Source organism: Phacochoerus africanus, chromosome 10, assembly GCF_016906955.1.
Source record: "Phacochoerus africanus isolate WHEZ1 chromosome 10, ROS_Pafr_v1, whole genome shotgun sequence".
NCBI classification, from domain to species: domain Eukaryota; kingdom Metazoa; phylum Chordata; class Mammalia; order Artiodactyla; family Suidae; genus Phacochoerus; species Phacochoerus africanus.
In genome coordinates, this window is record NC_062553.1 from 82,678,920 (window position 1) to 82,698,010 (window position 19,091).

Here is a 19,091-nt window from a genome sequence, read left to right on the forward strand (position 1 = left end):
AAAATTTCCTTCAAATAAAACAAAATAAAAATTAACCAAGTTGCTTTTGGACGTATTTTACCCAGCTCTTGAAAAAAAATCCGGAAGCCCTGTTAACAGTATATGATACCTAATGGAATAGACAATTAATGCTTTTCCTTGAAAAGACATCATCTTTTTTTATTCACTAAAGAAAATTTTGTCTGTGTGCGGATTCAAGTCTATAGAGCACTTTAAGATGCCCCAAACTCTTATATTTAGTAGAATTTCAGGGTAGAAATATGTAGACCCTTAGAGATTCTGAGGAAAAGTTCATTACAAAGCAAAGCTTGCTTTCTTGTTTCATCTTCTATTTGCCATCCCCAAGTTCAATCCTAAAAGTTGTTATTATTGTCTTTCAGAAGGAGAAAAAATGATTTCTTCTCTCTTGCTCTTTTAAAATTATAATGCCATCATGAAGCATAAAGTTCTCTTCTTAACTTTCCCTTTCATACCATATCCATCTTCTTTTCCTTTTTCTGTTTTGTTCTGCTTTGCTCTTGTCCTCATAATGAGAACTCCCTTCACGTCTGGGTTTCGGCAGTAACATCCGGGGAGGGGTGGTTTTTAAGTAGATGAGCCTTCTGTTCTGCACGAAGCCGAGTTCCCCGTTGGCACGCAGATGTTCAAGGTAGAAGCGTTGGTGCCACAGTCGGCACTTAGTGAAATGTATCACTATTTAGAGCCATCGTCTTTTATGGACTGTTTTATTATTTACCATAAATCTTTTCTTTCTGCAGCCCTGTGCTGTCGACCCCATCGCTCATGCTATCTCATGCCTGGAATTGTCTAGTCACAGTGACACCAGTGCCCCTGCATATTTTAACCCTAAGGTTTTCTGCAGGAGAAAAATTAAAAAACCCATTCATTGCCCATTTCATTTTTATCCAGAAAAGAAACTCAAAGAGATAAACATTTTGTCTTTTCTAAGTAACAAAAGGCAGGAAAAGCAATGGGGGAGTTGGCCGGTTCTGAGTCTACACCTACACCTACACCTACACCTTCCAGTTGCTGCATTTGAGTATTTATTGAGTTAGCCAGTCTCCCCCGGGGAAGCGGGGGTGGTGGGGGACCAGGCGGCTTGTCATTGTGCAGGGCCAAAGAGGAAATATTGAGGTAGAGCATGATTTTGTTAATTAGGCTAAGCAACAGTCCCTTCCCCCATTAACTAGTAGTCAACCTGCTCCTCTACTAATTGTTTCCCAAAATGTTACCCAGAAATCATTTTTGGATGGATTTTGCCGTTTCACTTCCTAAGCTCTCCTTCTGATGGAGGGACTTTTTCACAGGAAAATAACTACACTGAGGCAGCGGGGGAGTCAGGAAGTGAGAACTATGCAGCGTTCACAAGCTAGCTCCTTTTTTCTGGAAGAATTGGTAACCAACTCAGTTACCAGTTGGAGGACGGTACACACGGGCTTCAGAGTCGAGGGCATCATCAAGTCTGCATTTCATTTATTGTCTTCCTCCCTGAGAGGTGCAGACCTGGTTCATCTTGTGGTGGGCACCCCGGGGGCCTCCCCGCTCCACCACCCACAGCCCCTGCAGCCTGAAGGAGGGGCTGGCTTGTCCACCGCAGAGCTGGGCGTCCACTGAGAGCAGACACCTTTTCCTCCTCCTGGGAAAGCAGAAGAAAAGGGACTTAAGGACGACCATGTCATCCTAGGAATGACGTTGCCTCTTGCTAAATTACAAGTATGGTGTCTTCTGTCCTCAGAACACGGGCAAAGAGCTTAAAGATGAGCATCGCTGTTGCAGATGTCGCCCTATCCAGCCAGCACATGCAGGGCACGCTCCAAGCCTGGTTTTCCCTTCCTCCTCCTCCTCCTGAAACACGGATGCCCGTCAAGGCAGCTGAAAAATTAATATGCCAATGTCTGTGTGGCTGCAGAGGCACCATGGAATGCAGGTTTCCAAACATCCGATGACCTTGTCACCCTCCCCTCTTTATTTAGGCCGAATAACAGAGATGAGCTTGTCCTAAAAGACAGTGGCTGTAGGCAGTGGAGGATGTTTAGGGTTGTAACTGACCAGGTTAGGGTTCCAGAAGTTTTAGAAAACTGGAGCGTATCTTAACTTCCAGAGGAAAGTAAAGATTAAGATCATATTCCTATGTTCTGTTTCTCAACTGAAGATGCCTTTCTTTGGTTGCCTGGCATCCCAAAGATCAGTTATCTACTCCCATCCCCCCTTATCCCCGCTTCCGCCATCTCTTCTGCATTTTCTGTCTTATCGGCGAAGAGTCTGTGATTCTGAAATGCCCGTGAGTTCCCTTGATGCTAAGAAGCCAAGCAGAAGGCAAGTGTAGCTTGGCTTCACGGGCAAGGGTGCAGACTGTGACGCCCCTGTGCCTGGGTTCAAATCCTGTCTCAGCCCAACAGGCCTGGGCTACTACTTCTCTGTACCAACTGTTCCCCGAAATATTAACCAGAAATAGAGCATGGATGATAGTAGTAATGGTCGCCATCCTATAGTGTCCTTCCATGGAGTCAGTGACATTAATAGACACAAAGCACTTTAGAGCAGCGCCAGCTACTTAGTAAGCGATGCATGTGTTAGTTGCCATTTCTTATGGAGCCTGTACTATGTACTAAGAACTTTAACATGAGATATTTAACCCTTACGCCTCCCTTATAAAGATGGTATTTTAGAAGCTCCAGTAATGAAACTGAGGCTAGAGAGGTTGTTGAAGAAGATCATTTAACCATTAAGGGGCCGGTGTGGAAGGCAGACTTGGATCCTTCTGATTCTAAACTTAGTGCTACACCACTGCCCACCTACCTCCACGCATGAACAGATGCGAAGGCATGTTTGGCCTGAGACTGATGCTCTGTTGACACAGCATCTTCTCTTTATAGATAAAACCTTGCACCAGGCTTAAGATGCCTTGACTTAGCAAAGTTTTTGCATCGTTTCTTTGCCACTAACATTACATTCCTCTTGTGCACCTTAAAATATCCAGCCTGACTCCCTTCCAGTTCTCTGCTTCCTCAGGAGAAATCGTTAAAGCTGCCCTCCGGGGTAGAAAATTATTTGGGATGTTTTTCTCTGGTTGGTTGTCTCCCTTTGAACTCTGTTTCTTCTGAGCGGCTTGGTGGTAATAGGGCTTCCCTCCCCATGTGGCTGGGACTCTGTTGAAGAGAAGATGGGAAGGTGCATAGCCAGCTCATCTCCACCCCTGAGCAAAGCCTAGGGTGCTTTTCCCAGCACTGCACGCAGCATGGCGGCCCCTGCCTTGTTCACCCGGAAACCTTGGGGTTGGTTGGAAATGTACCTGTGCTCTGAACCTGCCCTATTTCTTAACACTATTTTTCAATCTGCCTGTGTTGCTGCAGTGTCTGTCAGTCACTAGAGTTACCACATCCCCCATGGATGGCTACTCTGGCCACCTGCCAGCCTTGGGTGCTCTATCCTGCTGGGCAGAGCTTCCTGAAACTGAAATTGTATTACCTCCCCCCTACCCCCCCCCCCCCCTTGTTAACTCACTGCCAGGCATCCCAGTACCATTAGGACGAAGCCGTGCTTCCTGCATGCAGCATGGTCCCCTTCTACCCACCACTCCGTGTTCTCTCGCTGCATTTTCCCGTCTTCTCTTCAACAGATTCAGTGGGAATCCAGGAACCTTACCAACAATCCTCCCTCCTTCGAAGTTTGATTCTAAAGAGTCTTCTTTGTGGAAGAGTTAGAAATTAACCTAATTACCCCCAAATCAGAGTGGCCTTTTCTTCATGCCTTTTGTACAAGGAAACTATATTTTTTGTCAACTTGTGAGTAAAGATTGACTAATTTGTGCTCCCTTTGGGGCCAGAGATACGAATAAAAATAGCTTGCGTTTATTGAGCACTTACTACTTGCCAGACACTGCAAGCAGCAGATTCCATGGACTAGCTTGCTAAATCCTCACTGAGTAGCTATAGATGCTGTTATCATCCCATTTTATAGACAAGAAGTGAAGACTCGGGAAAGTTAAGTAACTTGTCCAGGGTCGCAGCTGCGAGTGGTGGAGCTGGAATTTGGACCTAGCACTGCCCACTCTCCAAGCAACACTCTTAGCCCTTAGGCTGCCTGCCTTACCCTTTCAGTGGGTTTTGTATCACTTGCAGGTTCTGAGATGTTTGGTGCAAATCAACCTGTCTCCCCACTCCCCATCACCTACCTCTGGTTCACTTTTTAAGCCTACTAAATTGTTTCATGTGTAAGATAAAAATAAAAAGCATGCCACACAAGGTTGCATCAAAGCTAGCCAAACAGTCATATGAAACTATACTGTTAATTGTGTGTTTTATTTTGAAAAGATAGATATGTCTTCCATTTTATCTTAGTGATTTCTTTTTAATATTTCATAACAGCCTTGTGGCATGTTTAGAAAAGCAGCATCGGCTTGTGTGCCCTCAGATCTGTTCCTTCACCTGACCTACAGTGTAGCAGGAGCCTGATCTTCGCACACTGCAGGTCTGGGACTTCTGGGAAGTTTCGTCCATTCAGAGCTTCGGATGGGGAGTGGGGGCGGAGCTTAAGCAAGAGCTGGGTATTTCCCTCCCTCCCTCCCTGTGTCTTGCAGCAGCTGCACTTCTGGGCTCCAGCTTCCAGTTAGGTAGGCTCACCTGGCCTCCAGCTCCCACCAGGTGACCCTAGGCACCCCCCCCATCTCCTTTTACTTCTTCCTTTTGTCTCTCCAGCCTCACGGCGGTGGTGGCTTCCTGCTGTTCCTATCTCAGGGTGCACTACTGCCCCCTATGGACCTTCCACCACCTGTGTGCCCAGTTCCCTGGGTTACATTCGCTCTGTTGTAAATAAATAGGGCTTTGTGTTCTCCACCCTGGACTCTGCTGTGTACTCCAGTATTCTCACATGTGATTGAAGTACAGTATAGAGGTACAGAAGAGGGATGTCATGATGGGGTTAAAATCCTCTGGCTAAAAGCATCCAAAGTGCTTGTGTTCCCTGTGGCTGTGGTATTAGGGCAGAACTCTGGCTAAGTGTCTGGTGTCCCTGGTTCTAGTTCTAGCTGAGTTATTAGGGGAGCTGAGAATCACTAAGTCAGAGCCTCAGTTTCTTGGAAAATGATTAAATGCTCCCCGGGTCCTTTCCAGCAGCCCCATTAGCTGGCTTTAACTCCTTCCAAATCAATACGGTTGTAGGCTGCAGACTCAGTTTCTGTGGGGACCAGTGAGTTGTCTCCATGGACCCATCCCAACTCCAGCCACCTGTCCCTTGGAGGTGTGCCGTGGGTCCCTGAGGGATCAGATGACAGAAGGTGGGTGAGCCAGGGCAAATCTATCATCATTCTGGAAAGAACTTCAGGCTTTTCTGATCTGACCCAGTGGCTGGTCTTCATTGGGGCACAACACACTCCCAGGACATGTAATGCAAAAGTAAAGTGGACTGCCTAGCTGTCCCAACTGTGGGTTTAGCTGCATTTCCAAGACGCTGTTTCATATAGTCACCTTAAGTGTAAAACCGATAGGCAGGCTGTGCACATGGCATTGCTCTGATGTAATACAATTTCTATTTTTCCATTTTAAGCATGATCTTCTTTATATTCTCTAAACACCATTTGAAAAATACTTTATCCCACGTTTGTATGTATGTGTACACATAGTCATATGTATATTTGGGGCCAGATGCTCTGGGTATCTTAAATAACTTTGATTTACTAAACTTCCCTCCTCCTCCCCCACCCCCAGCCCTTTCTTTTCAGAAGATACATTTAGACAATCACCCTTCACCTCCAATTCTAAAGACTTGCTGCCCAGTGAATCTGTACTCCACGGAAGAATATCAGCTCCAGGTATGGAAACTTTGTCAATTTTGCTTCTACTGTTCGTCGCTTTAAACATTGCTTTTCTGAAATGCGTGGTTTTTTCAGATGCGTTCCTTTTCTAGGTTGAAGTTATTCCTAGGAAGCTAGGTTTTTGAAAAGAGGGAGCAACTCAATTTAAATAGCCACAAAAGTTTGTTAAAATAACACGCTGGCCATAATAAAGTTCTTCTTTGCTGCAGGAGCTTATTGTTCATTAGCGGCTGATGTTTCATTGGTAGAGTGAATTCCTTTGAAGTAGCAAGTATAACCTGGAAATGCTTTGCTCTCCACATTGTCAGTGCTTTAGGCAGGCAGCCAGGAAGATAGAGACAGGCAGTGGCGAGACCGCTAATCACTGACAGGGAGGGTCCTGACCTGGTCGGGTGTGGGCCACCATGAAGACCTCTTCAGTTTCAGTGGAAGCGACACAGCTCCTTAAGACAGTCATGCCACCAGATTTCACCTCCGTTCTGAGGATTTGCATGGAGCCATCCTAACCCTCCGCTCCCTCTTGCCATCTCAGCATCAGTGCACAGTTTCCCATCCACACCTCCCTTGTCACTGCTCCCTCCTGAGCAAAAAGAAAGGTGTGTTTCCTGTCCTCTTAGCAGCAGCATGGCCATTCCTCAGGGCTTCTGCACACCTTCTCAGAGTTATCCTGAAATGAGAACATTTGAGAACCCCTGCCCTAGAGCCCATCCTCCCTACCCACCCCCTCCCCCACCCCAACACCAGTCCAGCAGCAGGGAAGCTTCCCGCTCCCAGCCATGGAGGGAATTTCAGAAGCTGTCTGTGGCCTTTGCACCCATTCATTTGTCCAGGAGGGACCAAGGCCACGTGTGTGCGGGAGGGGCTCACAGCAGGGTTGTTGGCTGGGAATTCCTGCAAGAATAAAGTCCAAGTGTCCCCCTCACACATGAGGAGCCCGGTGTCGAGGATACAGATGGCTGGAGAGCTGGGTGTTTTGTGATTCAGAAAGAGCCAAGGAGCATCTTCTGAGATAATGGCCTTGGGTATCATAGGTCGTTGGAAGTGGTTCATGACAAACAGTGAGGGCAAGGCCACTCTTTGTCATCCTTTAGTCTCGTAATGGCAGATCCATTTCTTCTCCTCTCCAAAGAGTCCAGGACTGCTTGTTAGCCTTGCAGGCTTTTCTATTCAAACACCATAAATAAATGCTTACACAGGAACATATTACGTAATACCTGATTCTAGAGGTGCAAAGAAATTCTGCTTAGTTGATGTCTTCATTCTCAAACAGGGGCTATTTGAACTACTATTTACTTTCTGAAGTGTCATTTTGAATAGCCATCTCCCTGGTCCCCAAGTTATCACCCTGCTGTTAAGCTGATGGATTGTGACTTTCTAATGTCAAAATAACTGCCTAGGAATTGCCTGTCAGAGTGCTGTGACCCCTACAGCCAGCATCCCCTGATGTATATACAAACCCTGCATTGCTGGCTTAATGTTTGCCTTGGCTATATTTTAAGAAGAGTGTATTGGTCAAGTTACAACATGACCTCAAAGAGTGATAGGTTTAACTGTGTGTGTTGTGTTGCAGAGGGTAGAGGCCAGGGCGGTTGCTGGAGCCTCCTATGATTTGCTTAACAGACTTTTATTAAAATTAGATAAATTTGCACTTAAAAAGTTAACTCTTATTTGGGGCTGGGAGGAGTCAGCAAAAACTGGTATTTTTAAAATGTAAATCCACCCTTCTGAGGGGCAATCAATCTCTGTTCTTGGAAAAGCCTTTCCTTAGGCAGAAAATAAGCAAAATGACTATTTAAATGTTGCCAAGAGAGACAAACTGAAAAGGGACTTTTCAGGAGTTCCCGTCGTGGCTTAGTGGTTAACAAATCTGACTAGGAACGATGAGGTTGCGGGTTCGATCCCTGGACTTGCTCAGTGGGTTAAGGATCCGGTGTTGCCATGAGCTGTGGTGTAGGTTGCAGACTCGGCTCAGATCCTGAGTTGTTGTGGCCCTGGTGTAGGCTGGTGGCTACAGCTCCAATTAGACCCCTAGCCTGGGAACCTTCATATGCCACGGGAGTGGCCCTAGAAAAAGGCAAAAAAAAGAAAAGGGACTTTTTAAAAAAGCCAGGTGATGGGAGTTCCCATTGTGGCTAAGCAGTAACGAACCTGACTAGTATCCATGAGGATGTGATTCAATCCCTGGCCTTGCTGGATGGGCTAAGGATCCACTGTGTTGCTGTGGCTCTGGCTATGGCTGCGGCTGTGGTGTAGGCCAGCAGTTCTTATTCGACCCCTAGCCTGGGAGCCTCCATATGCCTCGAGTGTGGCCCTAAAAAGACAAAAAATAAAAGTTTTTTTAAAAGCCAGGTGAAATGCTTTAGAAATGGAGTTAAAATTAGAAAAATAAAAAATGGTAAGACAACCTTCTGATTACAGAGCTCTCATAATCTGAGGAAAAGTTTTTATAAGGAAAAACCTTGATGATGTGGAGTAATTGTGGAGAAGACTAATCTGAACTAACAAAAGATTACAATGCGGAGATTTTTCAAGAAAACCTGTCTTTGACTTCTAGACAGTGATAAATGGCCATTGTATATGCTACCTACTCAAGCTCCCCAATCCCTTATCCACATTTCTGAAACCCAACCCCAATCTTTTGATTAAGTTTCCTGATGGCAAAATCTAATGGGAGGCTCTTTATAGCCTTTATGTATTATGCCAAGTGTGAAATTCCTACATTTTGTTGCAGAAATATCACTGTGCTTGATGATGGAGGCCCATTGGAGTCTCGTGTAAAATAATGTCTCGTGTACTGTATAGTCATCTTGAAATCAGAAAAAGTACGAATCCCAAAATACATCAGGCCCCGGGGGCCTCAGATAGATATTGTGGACATACATTTATTCCAGGACTCTGATAAATGCAGTGCGGGGAACAAAGAAATTGAAGCTGCAGTAAGATTCTAGGATGTGAGAATCATGAATTCCTATAGAGAGTTCCAGAGGACGAAATGGGCAGCAGCTTTCAGAATCACTCGGGATGTGGCCAGAACGAGTTGCTCAGTGAGGATGTTGTGGTACTCGGGGAGCATGGTGAAAGCAGGCCTGGTGAGAAGGGAAAGAAGGAGGGGGGTAGGACTGCCAGACAGCGGGCTAGTTGACTCGTTTTGGAGACTGGTTAGCTTTGCCGTACGCAGGTTGAATGAGGGAACGGCGGTGGCTGTGCAGAAATGGGGAAGCCAGGGAAGAGAGAGCTGGCTTTAGTGACTACGCAGAAAATAATTTGTTGTTTACTGTATAAATAAAAGCCGCAGTGTCCTTAGAAATCTTCTCTTGGGTTATTTAAACGTCACTATTAAAATATTATTTCTGTTCTTTATTTACTTAGCCAACTTCTTGCCACAGATCATGCAGACATAAATGTCAGCCTGGAGAATGATCTCAGACTCCCAATTAGTGAAGATCGTAATTAATGAGGTTTAATGTGCCTAGTTCCAATCCAAGAAATCCCTTTGCACACGCTGAAAACCCCCGGCCTTAATTCAGCACTAGATATTTTGGTATGGATTTATGTCCCTCTCTCAAGAGGCTGGAATGCTCTTCCTGACACCTTTGGAGTGAGACCACAGAGCAGGGGAGCCCGCTGTGTGACAGGATCATTTAAGGCCCGGCAGCTCCAGGCCAAATGGATCCACACGGTGGGCTGTGATTGTTTCAGGCCGGTGGAGAATGAAGTCAGCAGTGTGGGAGAGAGCAAAGCGGGAGAGGTGGTGGCACTGTGGATGGTGGAGAAATCGAGAATAGCACAGTTAACTAGGCATTCGCCTCCGGCAGATGGTATCTGAGACACACAGCTGCCACCATCCCGGAGAAACAGAATAAACACAGAGCCTCGCCGTGTCCTGGCCCTGGCGGTTACCACCGTTTCTAGACTGACTTTCCTGAGAACTAAAGAATGCTCGCGAGCCAAGCCCTGGCATTGTTACTTGCTGCGAAAGTCTTAGACAGAGGTACCCCCTGGGGAGCCTTACTAAAACAATGAGTTAAGAGCTGCTGTCCCCTTCTGCTGAGGGGATGTGAGGACCAAATTTCCCGAGCATGAACAGATCACGGGGTGCACCCTGGATGGTGCTGTGGCTGGTGGTGATTTTACAAAAGAAATCAAAGAGATTTCCTATGACGGGGAGATAGAAATTACAGACTGTGTATAATTGAATGTACTCTAATCTATAGCTGTCTCACTTTGTAAAAGATTTACACTAATAGAAGCAAGATTGTGAGGTCAGGTGTGTTTCAGGCCATGTGGGGCTATTGTGTATGAGGAATAGACCCCTTCCCATTGTACCTGCAGCTCTTTAAGTTTTTCCATCATCCTTCCAAAGCAAAGGCTGTGAAGAGAAGGATTCATGTCTCAGCGCTGCTCTTAAGCAATGTAAAGCTTCGATCCTGTTTTATTATGATTTTGAAGTCACAGTATGTTTGCTCCATATTAAGCCAAAAAACAAAAACAACCAGCATGCATGTGAAGGAAAATGTGGGTCTCCATGGAATTCTTTCACTGTGTTTGGAGTCACCGATGCTTCTGGTTGTTATTTCAGATGGATCTTAAGAGTCAGACAATGTGAAACATTTCAGCAATTATATTTGTAAATCCCTTCTTCCATTATTCACTAACTTTCCTTAAAAAAAAGAGAGAGAGAGAAAGTCTTTTTTTGGGGATTGTTCATACCATACAAACAGGAAGTCAAGAACTTCCTGTCGTAGCTCAGTAGTAACAAATCCAACTAGTATCCATGAGGACGCAGGTTCCATCCCTGGCCTTGCTCAGTGGGTTAAGAATCTGGCGTTGCCATGAGCTGTGGTGTAGGTCACAGTGCGGCTCAGATCCCGAGTTGCTGTGGCTGTGGTGTAGGCCAGCATCTGCAGCTCCAGTTCAACCCATAGCCCGAGAACTTCCACATGCCTTGGGTGCAGCCCTAAAAAGTCAAAAAGCAAACAAACAGACAAACAAAAAAACGTGGGCAGCATTTAGTTCAAGATTTGCTATGCCAATCAAGTTTGACGTTAAATAAAAAGGCTGGCTTGGAGGGGTCTGCCTTGTCCCCAGGCCAAGTCTTGATCCATTTTCCTCTCTCCGTTCTGCCCATCAATCTAACACAAGTCATACATGCTTTCTGAAATCTAAATTAATGGAGCCTTGCATTAGAGTGCCATCTGCACCTCTTGGCCCATCATGCTTCTGGCCAGGTACGAATGACCTCTTTAGGCAGTGAGTTTAAAAGACTTGCATGTCACCTTTCTTTATGTTAAGACTTCCCAATTCACAGTTTGGGAAGGGGGCATACCAAGCTTTCCTGGATTACAGCAAAGTACTTGCTTCAATCCCTTGTCAAACACAGCACATTCTTTTAAAATTCAGGCTAAGTCATGGATAAACAGTAGAACATTGGGTGTTGTTGGTATCTATTGTTTTGTGGCTTAAGCTCCTTTTTGATTAAACAAATTAGTTCTGTATAGAGGAGGAAGTTAATAGTTATCAAGGAATTGCTAAATTGTCAGGCCTGGGATCTGTGTCATCTCATTTAATTTTGAGAACAACCCATTAAGATGGAAGAATTATGCTCAATTTACAGGTGACTAAATGGACGTTCAGAGAGATTTCATACCTCTTTTCCAGTTTTACTGAGATAGAATTGACATGTTAACATTATATTAAGATATACCATCTAGTGATTTGTATTTGTGTATATATATTGCAAAACGATTACCACAGTAAGTCTAGTAAATATCCCTCACCTCACGTAGTTACAGGTTTTTTTTTTTTTTTCCTTGAGAGCTTTTAAAATCTGCTATTTTATCAACTTTCAAACACACAATACAGTATTGCCAACTGCAGTCACCATTCTGTACATGATGCCCCCAGAACTTACTTATCTGATAACTGGAAGTTTGGACCTTTTGTGGAGAGATTTACAGGCATGTCTCAGAGATGTTGCGGGTCCAGTGCCAGATCAGCATAATAAAGTTTCTATCACGGTAAAGCAAGTCACACAGTTTTTTTGCTTTCCGGGTAAATGACAACATCAGGTTTACACTATGCTGTAGTCTGTCGAGTATGCAGTAGTGTTATGTCTAAAGAAACAATGAACATGCTTTAATTAAAAGATACTTTACCACACAAAAAAAGTTAACTATCATCTGACAATGCAGGGTTGCCACAAACCTTCCATTTGTTAAAAAAAAAACAAAAAGACAAAAAAACCCAAAACCCCCGCAGTATCTGCAAAGTGCAGTAAAGTGAGATATGTCTATGATAACTTGTTCAAAATCATCCACTTAGTGAGTGGCAGCCTGGAATTCAAACCCAGAACTCCACAGTGAGTTTTCTCTCTTTCTGCCCAGTCACACTGCCTCCTAATAAGTCAGAGGACGTGTCCCCAGAGGGGAGCCAAGGGGCACGTCTCCAGAGGTTGCCCACACAAACCCCTGGTTGTCATTTGAAGCATTACTGATGGATGGCACTCTTTTAGATAGGAATAAAAAATAATGCTTTAAATAAGGTACTTCAGCACAGTTACAAGATAAGAATGTACTGTTTATTAATATAATTCTCATTTTGTCCTCTTCTCTTCCAGTTCTTTTCTTCCTTCCTTTGATGCTTTGATATCTGATAATCATAGTCACTTGGAATATTTCAGTCAAGAACATTCAAGAGAGTGTTTCTTTTCAGTAAACCTTTAATGGACTGTCTGGGCTAGAGAAATAGTGTCATGAAACTGGGTTAAAACCTCCTGGTTAAATAGGCATGTTACACTGAAGGGGGCGGCGGTCTGGTCAGCAATGGGAAAGAGTACACTCTCAACTAGGCATCAGGAGAACCCAGGTTTGGTCCTAGCCCAGCTCTTCCAGTGGAAAGAGAATAAAAGATCTTCATGCTTCTTCTACATCCCGTCTTCTTCCAAAACTTGGCCACCTGGAATGGTACCTGGACCTCAGCTCAGGTTCCTTTATTTTCTGTATGGAGCCAAAACCATATACTGGTACTGGAAGAAACAGTCTCATCTACTAGAAATTCTATCATCCCCACTGAGAGCTGGGGGAGGGACAGGTCTATATGTAATTCTTGAAAGACACAGTATTGGGGGTGGGAGTGACAGAGAAGGGGATCCAAGGAGGGCTTCCAGGAAGCTGGGCTGTTCCAGTTCTTGATCTGGCTGCTGAAGACCTGGGTGCTTTTGTGAAAATGCATCAAGCTGTGTACTTGTGGCAGTATTTCTGCCTGCGTTAGGGCTAATTGGCTTATTCACAAATAGATGGGTCTCGATGCCACGTGGTCCCCTCTGGGCCATCAGTACGAGTGTCCCTTCACATCAGAGACAATGAAGGTGATAATGACAGCCGTCTTTCCGTTAGACAACTGTTCGTTTAGAGGAACATTTCCACTTGTAGCACAAAATTGCCCTGGATTAAGTGACATGTCGGTTGACACATCTGATTCCTGTTGTGTTTCAAATTGGGGAAGTGTTCTGTCCCGCTCATAGCCTGGCTATGATGTACTTGCAGTAGATGAGCCATGTAGTCCGTCCAGAGGTTTACTAGAGGGAAAAGTTTTCATTATTATGGAGCTTCCTGATCCAGATAGTGTTATTTGAGGCTAAAAATGATGTGCACACAACTGGCCCCATTTGTCCCTCGCCAACCTAGTTTGGTCTTAGCCGGCATGTCGGTAAATTCCAAAGGGGAACTGTTGACTCCGTTAAAAATTCTTTGTAGGGAAAGGTCTTGCTTTCAGCACTGTCAGCTTTGTGTCCACGTTAGTCCTTCTCGAATATGTAACTAATCAGGTCTCTGTAGACCCGTGGTTGTGGGCATCACGTACTGCAGTGCGGGCTCACTGTTTTTTAAGGGTGGTACCCTTTTCAGAGGAGGAATTTATATCCAGGTTAGATGCCTCACCTGCGCTATCTATGGAAAGCCACAAAGACAGAGAAAAAGACCGTGATTGCTGGGCCAAGTCCTTTTATCTCCGCCCAGATGGCAGCGGGTTGAGTCACTCAGTGTTGAAGACAATCATCAACACTTTCATGTTGGTACTTTGTGGGCGATCCACAAGCCCTTTGAAAAACCCCGTTTTCTGTTATGCAAATCAGTTCATTTATATCGTTTTTTTTTTTTTTTTTACATTCCACGTATAAGTGATACTGTACGATATTTTCGTTCTCTGTCTGACTTCACTTCGTGTGATTATCTCTAGGTCCATCCACGTTGCTGCCAACAGCATTATTCATTTTTATGGCTGAGGAAACAAACCTATGGTTACCAAAGTGGGGGGACGAATAACCTAGGGTTTGAGATGATTAGTGGATACAAACTATATAAAATATGTAACCTATGTGTGGGAGTTTCCATCGTGGCTCAGTGGTTAATGAATCCGACTGGGAACCATGCGGTTTGGGGTTCGATCCCTAGCCTTGCTTAGAGGGTTGAGGATCTGGTGTTGCCTGTGAGCTGTGGTGTAGGTCGCAGACATGGCTCGGATCCCGCGTTGCTGTGGCTGTGGTGTAGACTGGCAGCTGTAGCTCTGATTAGACCCCTAGCCTGGGAACCTCCATATGCCGTGGGAGCAGCCCTAGAAAAAACCAAAAATTTTCTTTTTAAATTAAAAAATTAAAAAAAACCCTGTATGTGTATATAAAATAGATTTTTAAAAACCTGTATGGCACAGGGAACTAGAGTCAATATCTTGTAATAAACCATAATGGAAAAGAAAAAAAAACCCTGTTTGAAGACTCCAGTTTTCAGCTATAGGTTATCCTCGGGGGAAGCGGGGGGGGGGGGGCGGGGGGGGGCTGTGACCACCTTGGCCCTGGCCTGGTATCTTCCTGTGAGCAGAGCATAAAATTTTCTTCATGCCATTTATAAGGCCTCTGCAGTGCCCGTGGTCGTGTTTTTACTTTTGCAAAGACTATTGAGATGCCTGAAGAATGAATAGTGCTATAAAAGGTCAAATTCTTGAGTCTGTGTAATGGACGATGGAGAGTATTTGTTTGAAAATTGCCATGTGGTGACCCTGGCTTCAGTTTGGGGCTGGCTAATTCAATCTACAAGGCCTTTTCTGTATATACAATACGTTCTTCCATTCCTTTGCTATCAAAAATACATATTCTCATTTCATGCAATTTTTTTCTTTGTGTTTATTCCTTTTCAGGGCAGCAACTGCCCTCCGGTAACCAGAGTAGAAAAAAAGAAAAGTCATTGCGCTCACAAACTAGACCATCTATTTTTCATTCAAACAGATCCATTCTGTATTCTCATATGTAGGCCAGAGGGAGACCTCTTCATGGTAAGAGAGACACCCCCGCCCCACGTCACACCAGAGCCCTTTCTTTTCTTTCTTTTTTCTTCTTTCTTTCTTTCTTTTTTTTTGATAGAGCCTGTGGCATGGGGAAGTTCCAGGGCCAGGGATCAAATCCACACCACAGCAACAACCTGAGCCGCTGCAGTGACATTGCCAGATCCTTAACCCACTGAGCCTCAGGGCAACTCCCATAGCCCTTTTTTTCTTTTCTTTTCTTTTTTTTTTTTAAGGGCTGCACCTGCAGCACATGGAAGCTCTCAGGCTAGTGGTCAGGTCGGAGCTACAGCTGCCGACCCACACCACAGCCACAGCAACACAGGATCCAAGCCTCGTCTGTGGCCTATACCACAGCTCAGGGCAACACCGGATCCTTAACCCACTAAGCGGGACCAGGGATTGAATCCTCATCCTCATGGATGCTAGGCAGGTTCACTACCACTGAGCCACAATGGGAGCTCCCCCATAGCCCTTACTTGATGTAGCTGTTGGAACCAAGGTCAGGGGCTTCAGTTAGGGGCTCTTCTCCCTCTTGCAGTGTGTTTCCTTTAGCAAAGTACTTATCATTTCTGTTCTCAGTTTCTCTTCCAGAAAAGAAAGGTGTGAACTAGAAGCACAAAAGTATAGGCAGTCTTTGCATTTGCGTAATGACTTAATTTGCTTAATGACTTTGCATTTTGCTTACTAATGCCCCACACCCTCCACTGCAGTTCTACTGAGACATCCTACTCAGGAACTCTCGACTTCTCTAAATTCAGCTGGTCCCAAATCAAACGCAGCATTTCCTCATCTCCCACCGTCTCCATACGTCCCTCCCCAAATAATTAGAACCGATTAAACCCTCTCTGTCTTTTGTTCCTAGCTAAGTGAATAGCAGCATCGCCATCCCTCCCACAGCACAAACCATAAGGGTGGACACCCTTTGTCTGGGTTCCTCCAAAAGCAGATCCCAAAGCAAAGATTTGTGCAAGGAGTTTTTTGGGGAAGCGAGCCAGGGGAAGGAGGGCAGCCAACGGAGGGTTCCTTCTCAAGCAGGGTACCTATTGGGGAGGGCTGGGATTCAAGCTGCTCCCAGGAGAGTCAGTTCCCCAGCACCACGGTCTTACCATAGACATGGGCAACGCAGGCTCCCTCGGCCAAAGAGGGCCCGTGGCAAGTGTATGCAGGTGGTGGCAGCAAGATGACAGAGACTGAAGTGGCAGCAACAAGGTGATGGTGAGGAGGGCAGGTAGGAACGACAGTGTTTGCTGCGCCATCTTCGTTATTCCCTCCTCCTCCCCTTCCACTTCCGCCCAGTAACCATGTCCTCCTGCACTGACCCTTCCTCCAACATCGCTCCTATAGGCATGTCGGCCTTTCATCCTGCCTCATCTCATGCCAGTCTCCATCATTAGTCCTCTGGGTTCCAACAGCGCCTCTCCCTGGTCTACCGTCTCAAGTGTCACCACCACCAGTGCCGGTCCCTTCCTTCCATCCTGCAGCCATATCTTTCATCATCTCCCTCTTGGCCCTGGTGGCCTCCCACGGCCCTCAGGATAAAGTCTATTGACGGACACCTGCCATCTCTCCCTATAGGCTGTTTCTTTCAACAGTCTCTGAATTCTTTGGAAATCATTCCCTTCCACTCCAAAACAGAATTGGGTGCCATTTCCTTTGATGGCCTTGGGTATTGAGACGTTCCCTTTTAAGCACCTGCGCCTTCTCCCTTAGCTGTAAACTCCCTGATGGACATCAGCCGACGTGATTACCATCCTCTCTCCCAGAAGCGTCGTTGCTCATCAGTCTTGGATGAAAGTATATTGTTGAAAAACAACGTTGCTTGTCAAACTAGTGTTAAATGTTCAAAAGAGAGATCTGATGAGACTTGCATTATGACCCAGGTCTGGCTTTGACTGTAGGTAAGAATGGATCCCTTTATAAATGTAAGGTGTTCCATAAAGCTTTTTTCAAATACAGTTGGTCCCTCTGCTTAATATGGGTGATGACCATGACATGACTCTCTTTTTATAGTGAAATGGTTAAGCTTGACAGGAGAATGATTGCAGAGCTACTGTGTTCATTTTTTTCACCTTAGATACAGATCTGACTGCCACTAAAAAAAATCCTAGAGCAGCCTTTCTGAGGGCAGAGAGGGGAAGATGGAGGTCCAAGAAGAATAGATGGTTCGATGTGAACACCTAACACCGGAACTAATGGGAAAACCCAAGACTGGTTTTCACATGTAATAGTAAAACTTCCCAGGCATAAAATTCCCTGTCGTTAGTCTCATATTAAAAAGCTTGGAATTATTTCAGATAGGGCTGCCTTCCCATCCATGAGCCAAATGCCTTATCAAATGAACTTCTCTTTTAATGTCAATTATTTTATTGAGAGACAGTGCTACAGTTTAATCCAACGAGGGCAGAAGTCCCCATTGGAGTCTCTCATTAATACTAATGGGAAACTTGGTGTGAGACCGATTTGAGTTTAGGCCTGTAACTCTCCGGAATTTGAGTAGCCCATGAAAGAGAAATATATTTTTTTTTCTTGCAAATTATTTAAAAATGATACATGGCTTCCTCCAGTTGGGGATGTGTCCTACAAATTTTCTGACGCTTCCTCAATTGTTTCTTCCACCGGAAGAGAGAGTTTGCTGCAGCTGCCCGGTGACCCCTCTTCCTAGTCTCACGCATTTCTCCTCACCTCTGCAACAACCAGCTGAGGATGGCCCTGGGGTCTGCCCTCGGCTTGCTGTCCTCTGCTTCCTGCTCTCTGCGGGGCGTTTGCATTCTGTCTCAGTCCCGTCTTTTCCTTCTCTTCTTCTGTCATGAACCGCGAATGTTACGATCCCATGGTTTGTAAAATTCGTGCATCCAGGGCTTTCTCAAGGCACGATTGACATGGAATACTCTACTACACACAGAAATAAGAAATGAAGTCTCTAAGTTACAGACAAATACAGTGTCCCCTGGTATTTTGCACACTTGGATCCGATGTCCCCATTCTAGGAATTTAATCTACACATAGACTTGAGTAAATAACCTGAAGGTCTGGAAACAACGCCAAGGTTCACAGGTGGGAAACAGGTGAAATGAACCACAGGACATTTGATGGGAAATTCTATAGCTATTAAAAAGGAGGAAGGAGAGCTTTGGGGGTTTATGTGAAAAGATGTCTAAGATACATTGTTATATCTAAAAAACAAAAACTGGCTCCAGACAGTATAGGTGACATAATCCCATTTATATTTAAAAAAGAAGAGGTGGTACACTTTTTGTGCACGGATGTGCTGGCATGTGTGTAGATCATTTCTCCACAGAGAGACCCTGAACAGTGATTCCCACGAGGAGTGAAAAGGACTGGGATTGGCAGAAGGTGGATAGTAAGTGAGAGGTATTCTTCCATTTTTCACTTTGTATCCTTTGTTCTATTTTTTTTTTTTTTGCCGTTAATTTACATTACTTTTATAGTTTTTTGAAGTTAAAGTCAAGGGGATAGGTAAAGGGGAAAGTGTTCACACCACTTCTTTTTTTTAAAAGAATCTATCATTTACGTCTATGATGCCTTGGAGACCTAGTCAATAATCTCTAAATTAAGTGAACTACTGAAAATACGGACAAAAGCAGTGGTCCTTAGCCATCTTCCTTTGCTGAGTTCCCCTCCACCCCACCCCACCACCCCCAGCTAGATGCCAGAGTTAAATGAGTGTTTCATACAGTTCATGATAATGTAAATCAGGTTACAGATTTGCATGAATGTTATGATCCCATGGTTTGTAAAATTTGTGCATCCAGGGAGAAAATGAGGAAGGAGAGATGTAGAAATGTGAACTGTTATCTCAGAGCAATTAGGACATCAAGTGACTTTTTCTTGTTTTGTGGGCTTCCGTTTTTACAATAAGTGTGCCTTATTTTTTATAATCGGAAACATCATTTGAACAAAGGTGAGACTATCTCGTATGTTT

The 19,091-nt window shown here is 44.8% G+C and overlaps 1 protein-coding gene across 4 annotated transcripts in view; it reads left to right on the forward strand.

Moving 5' to 3' along the window:
* ZNF827 (zinc finger protein 827) overlaps window positions 1-19,091 on the forward strand; it is a 187,000-nt gene that overhangs the window by 116,754 nt on the left and 51,155 nt on the right. For all 4 annotated transcript variants that reach the window (XM_047798519.1, XM_047798520.1, XM_047798518.1 and 1 more), the window contains exon 8: window positions 5,706-5,809. In XM_047798519.1, the coding sequence (XP_047654475.1) occupies window positions 5,706-5,809 (104 nt within the window). The remainder of the gene's footprint in view (window positions 1-5,705; window positions 5,810-19,091) is intronic.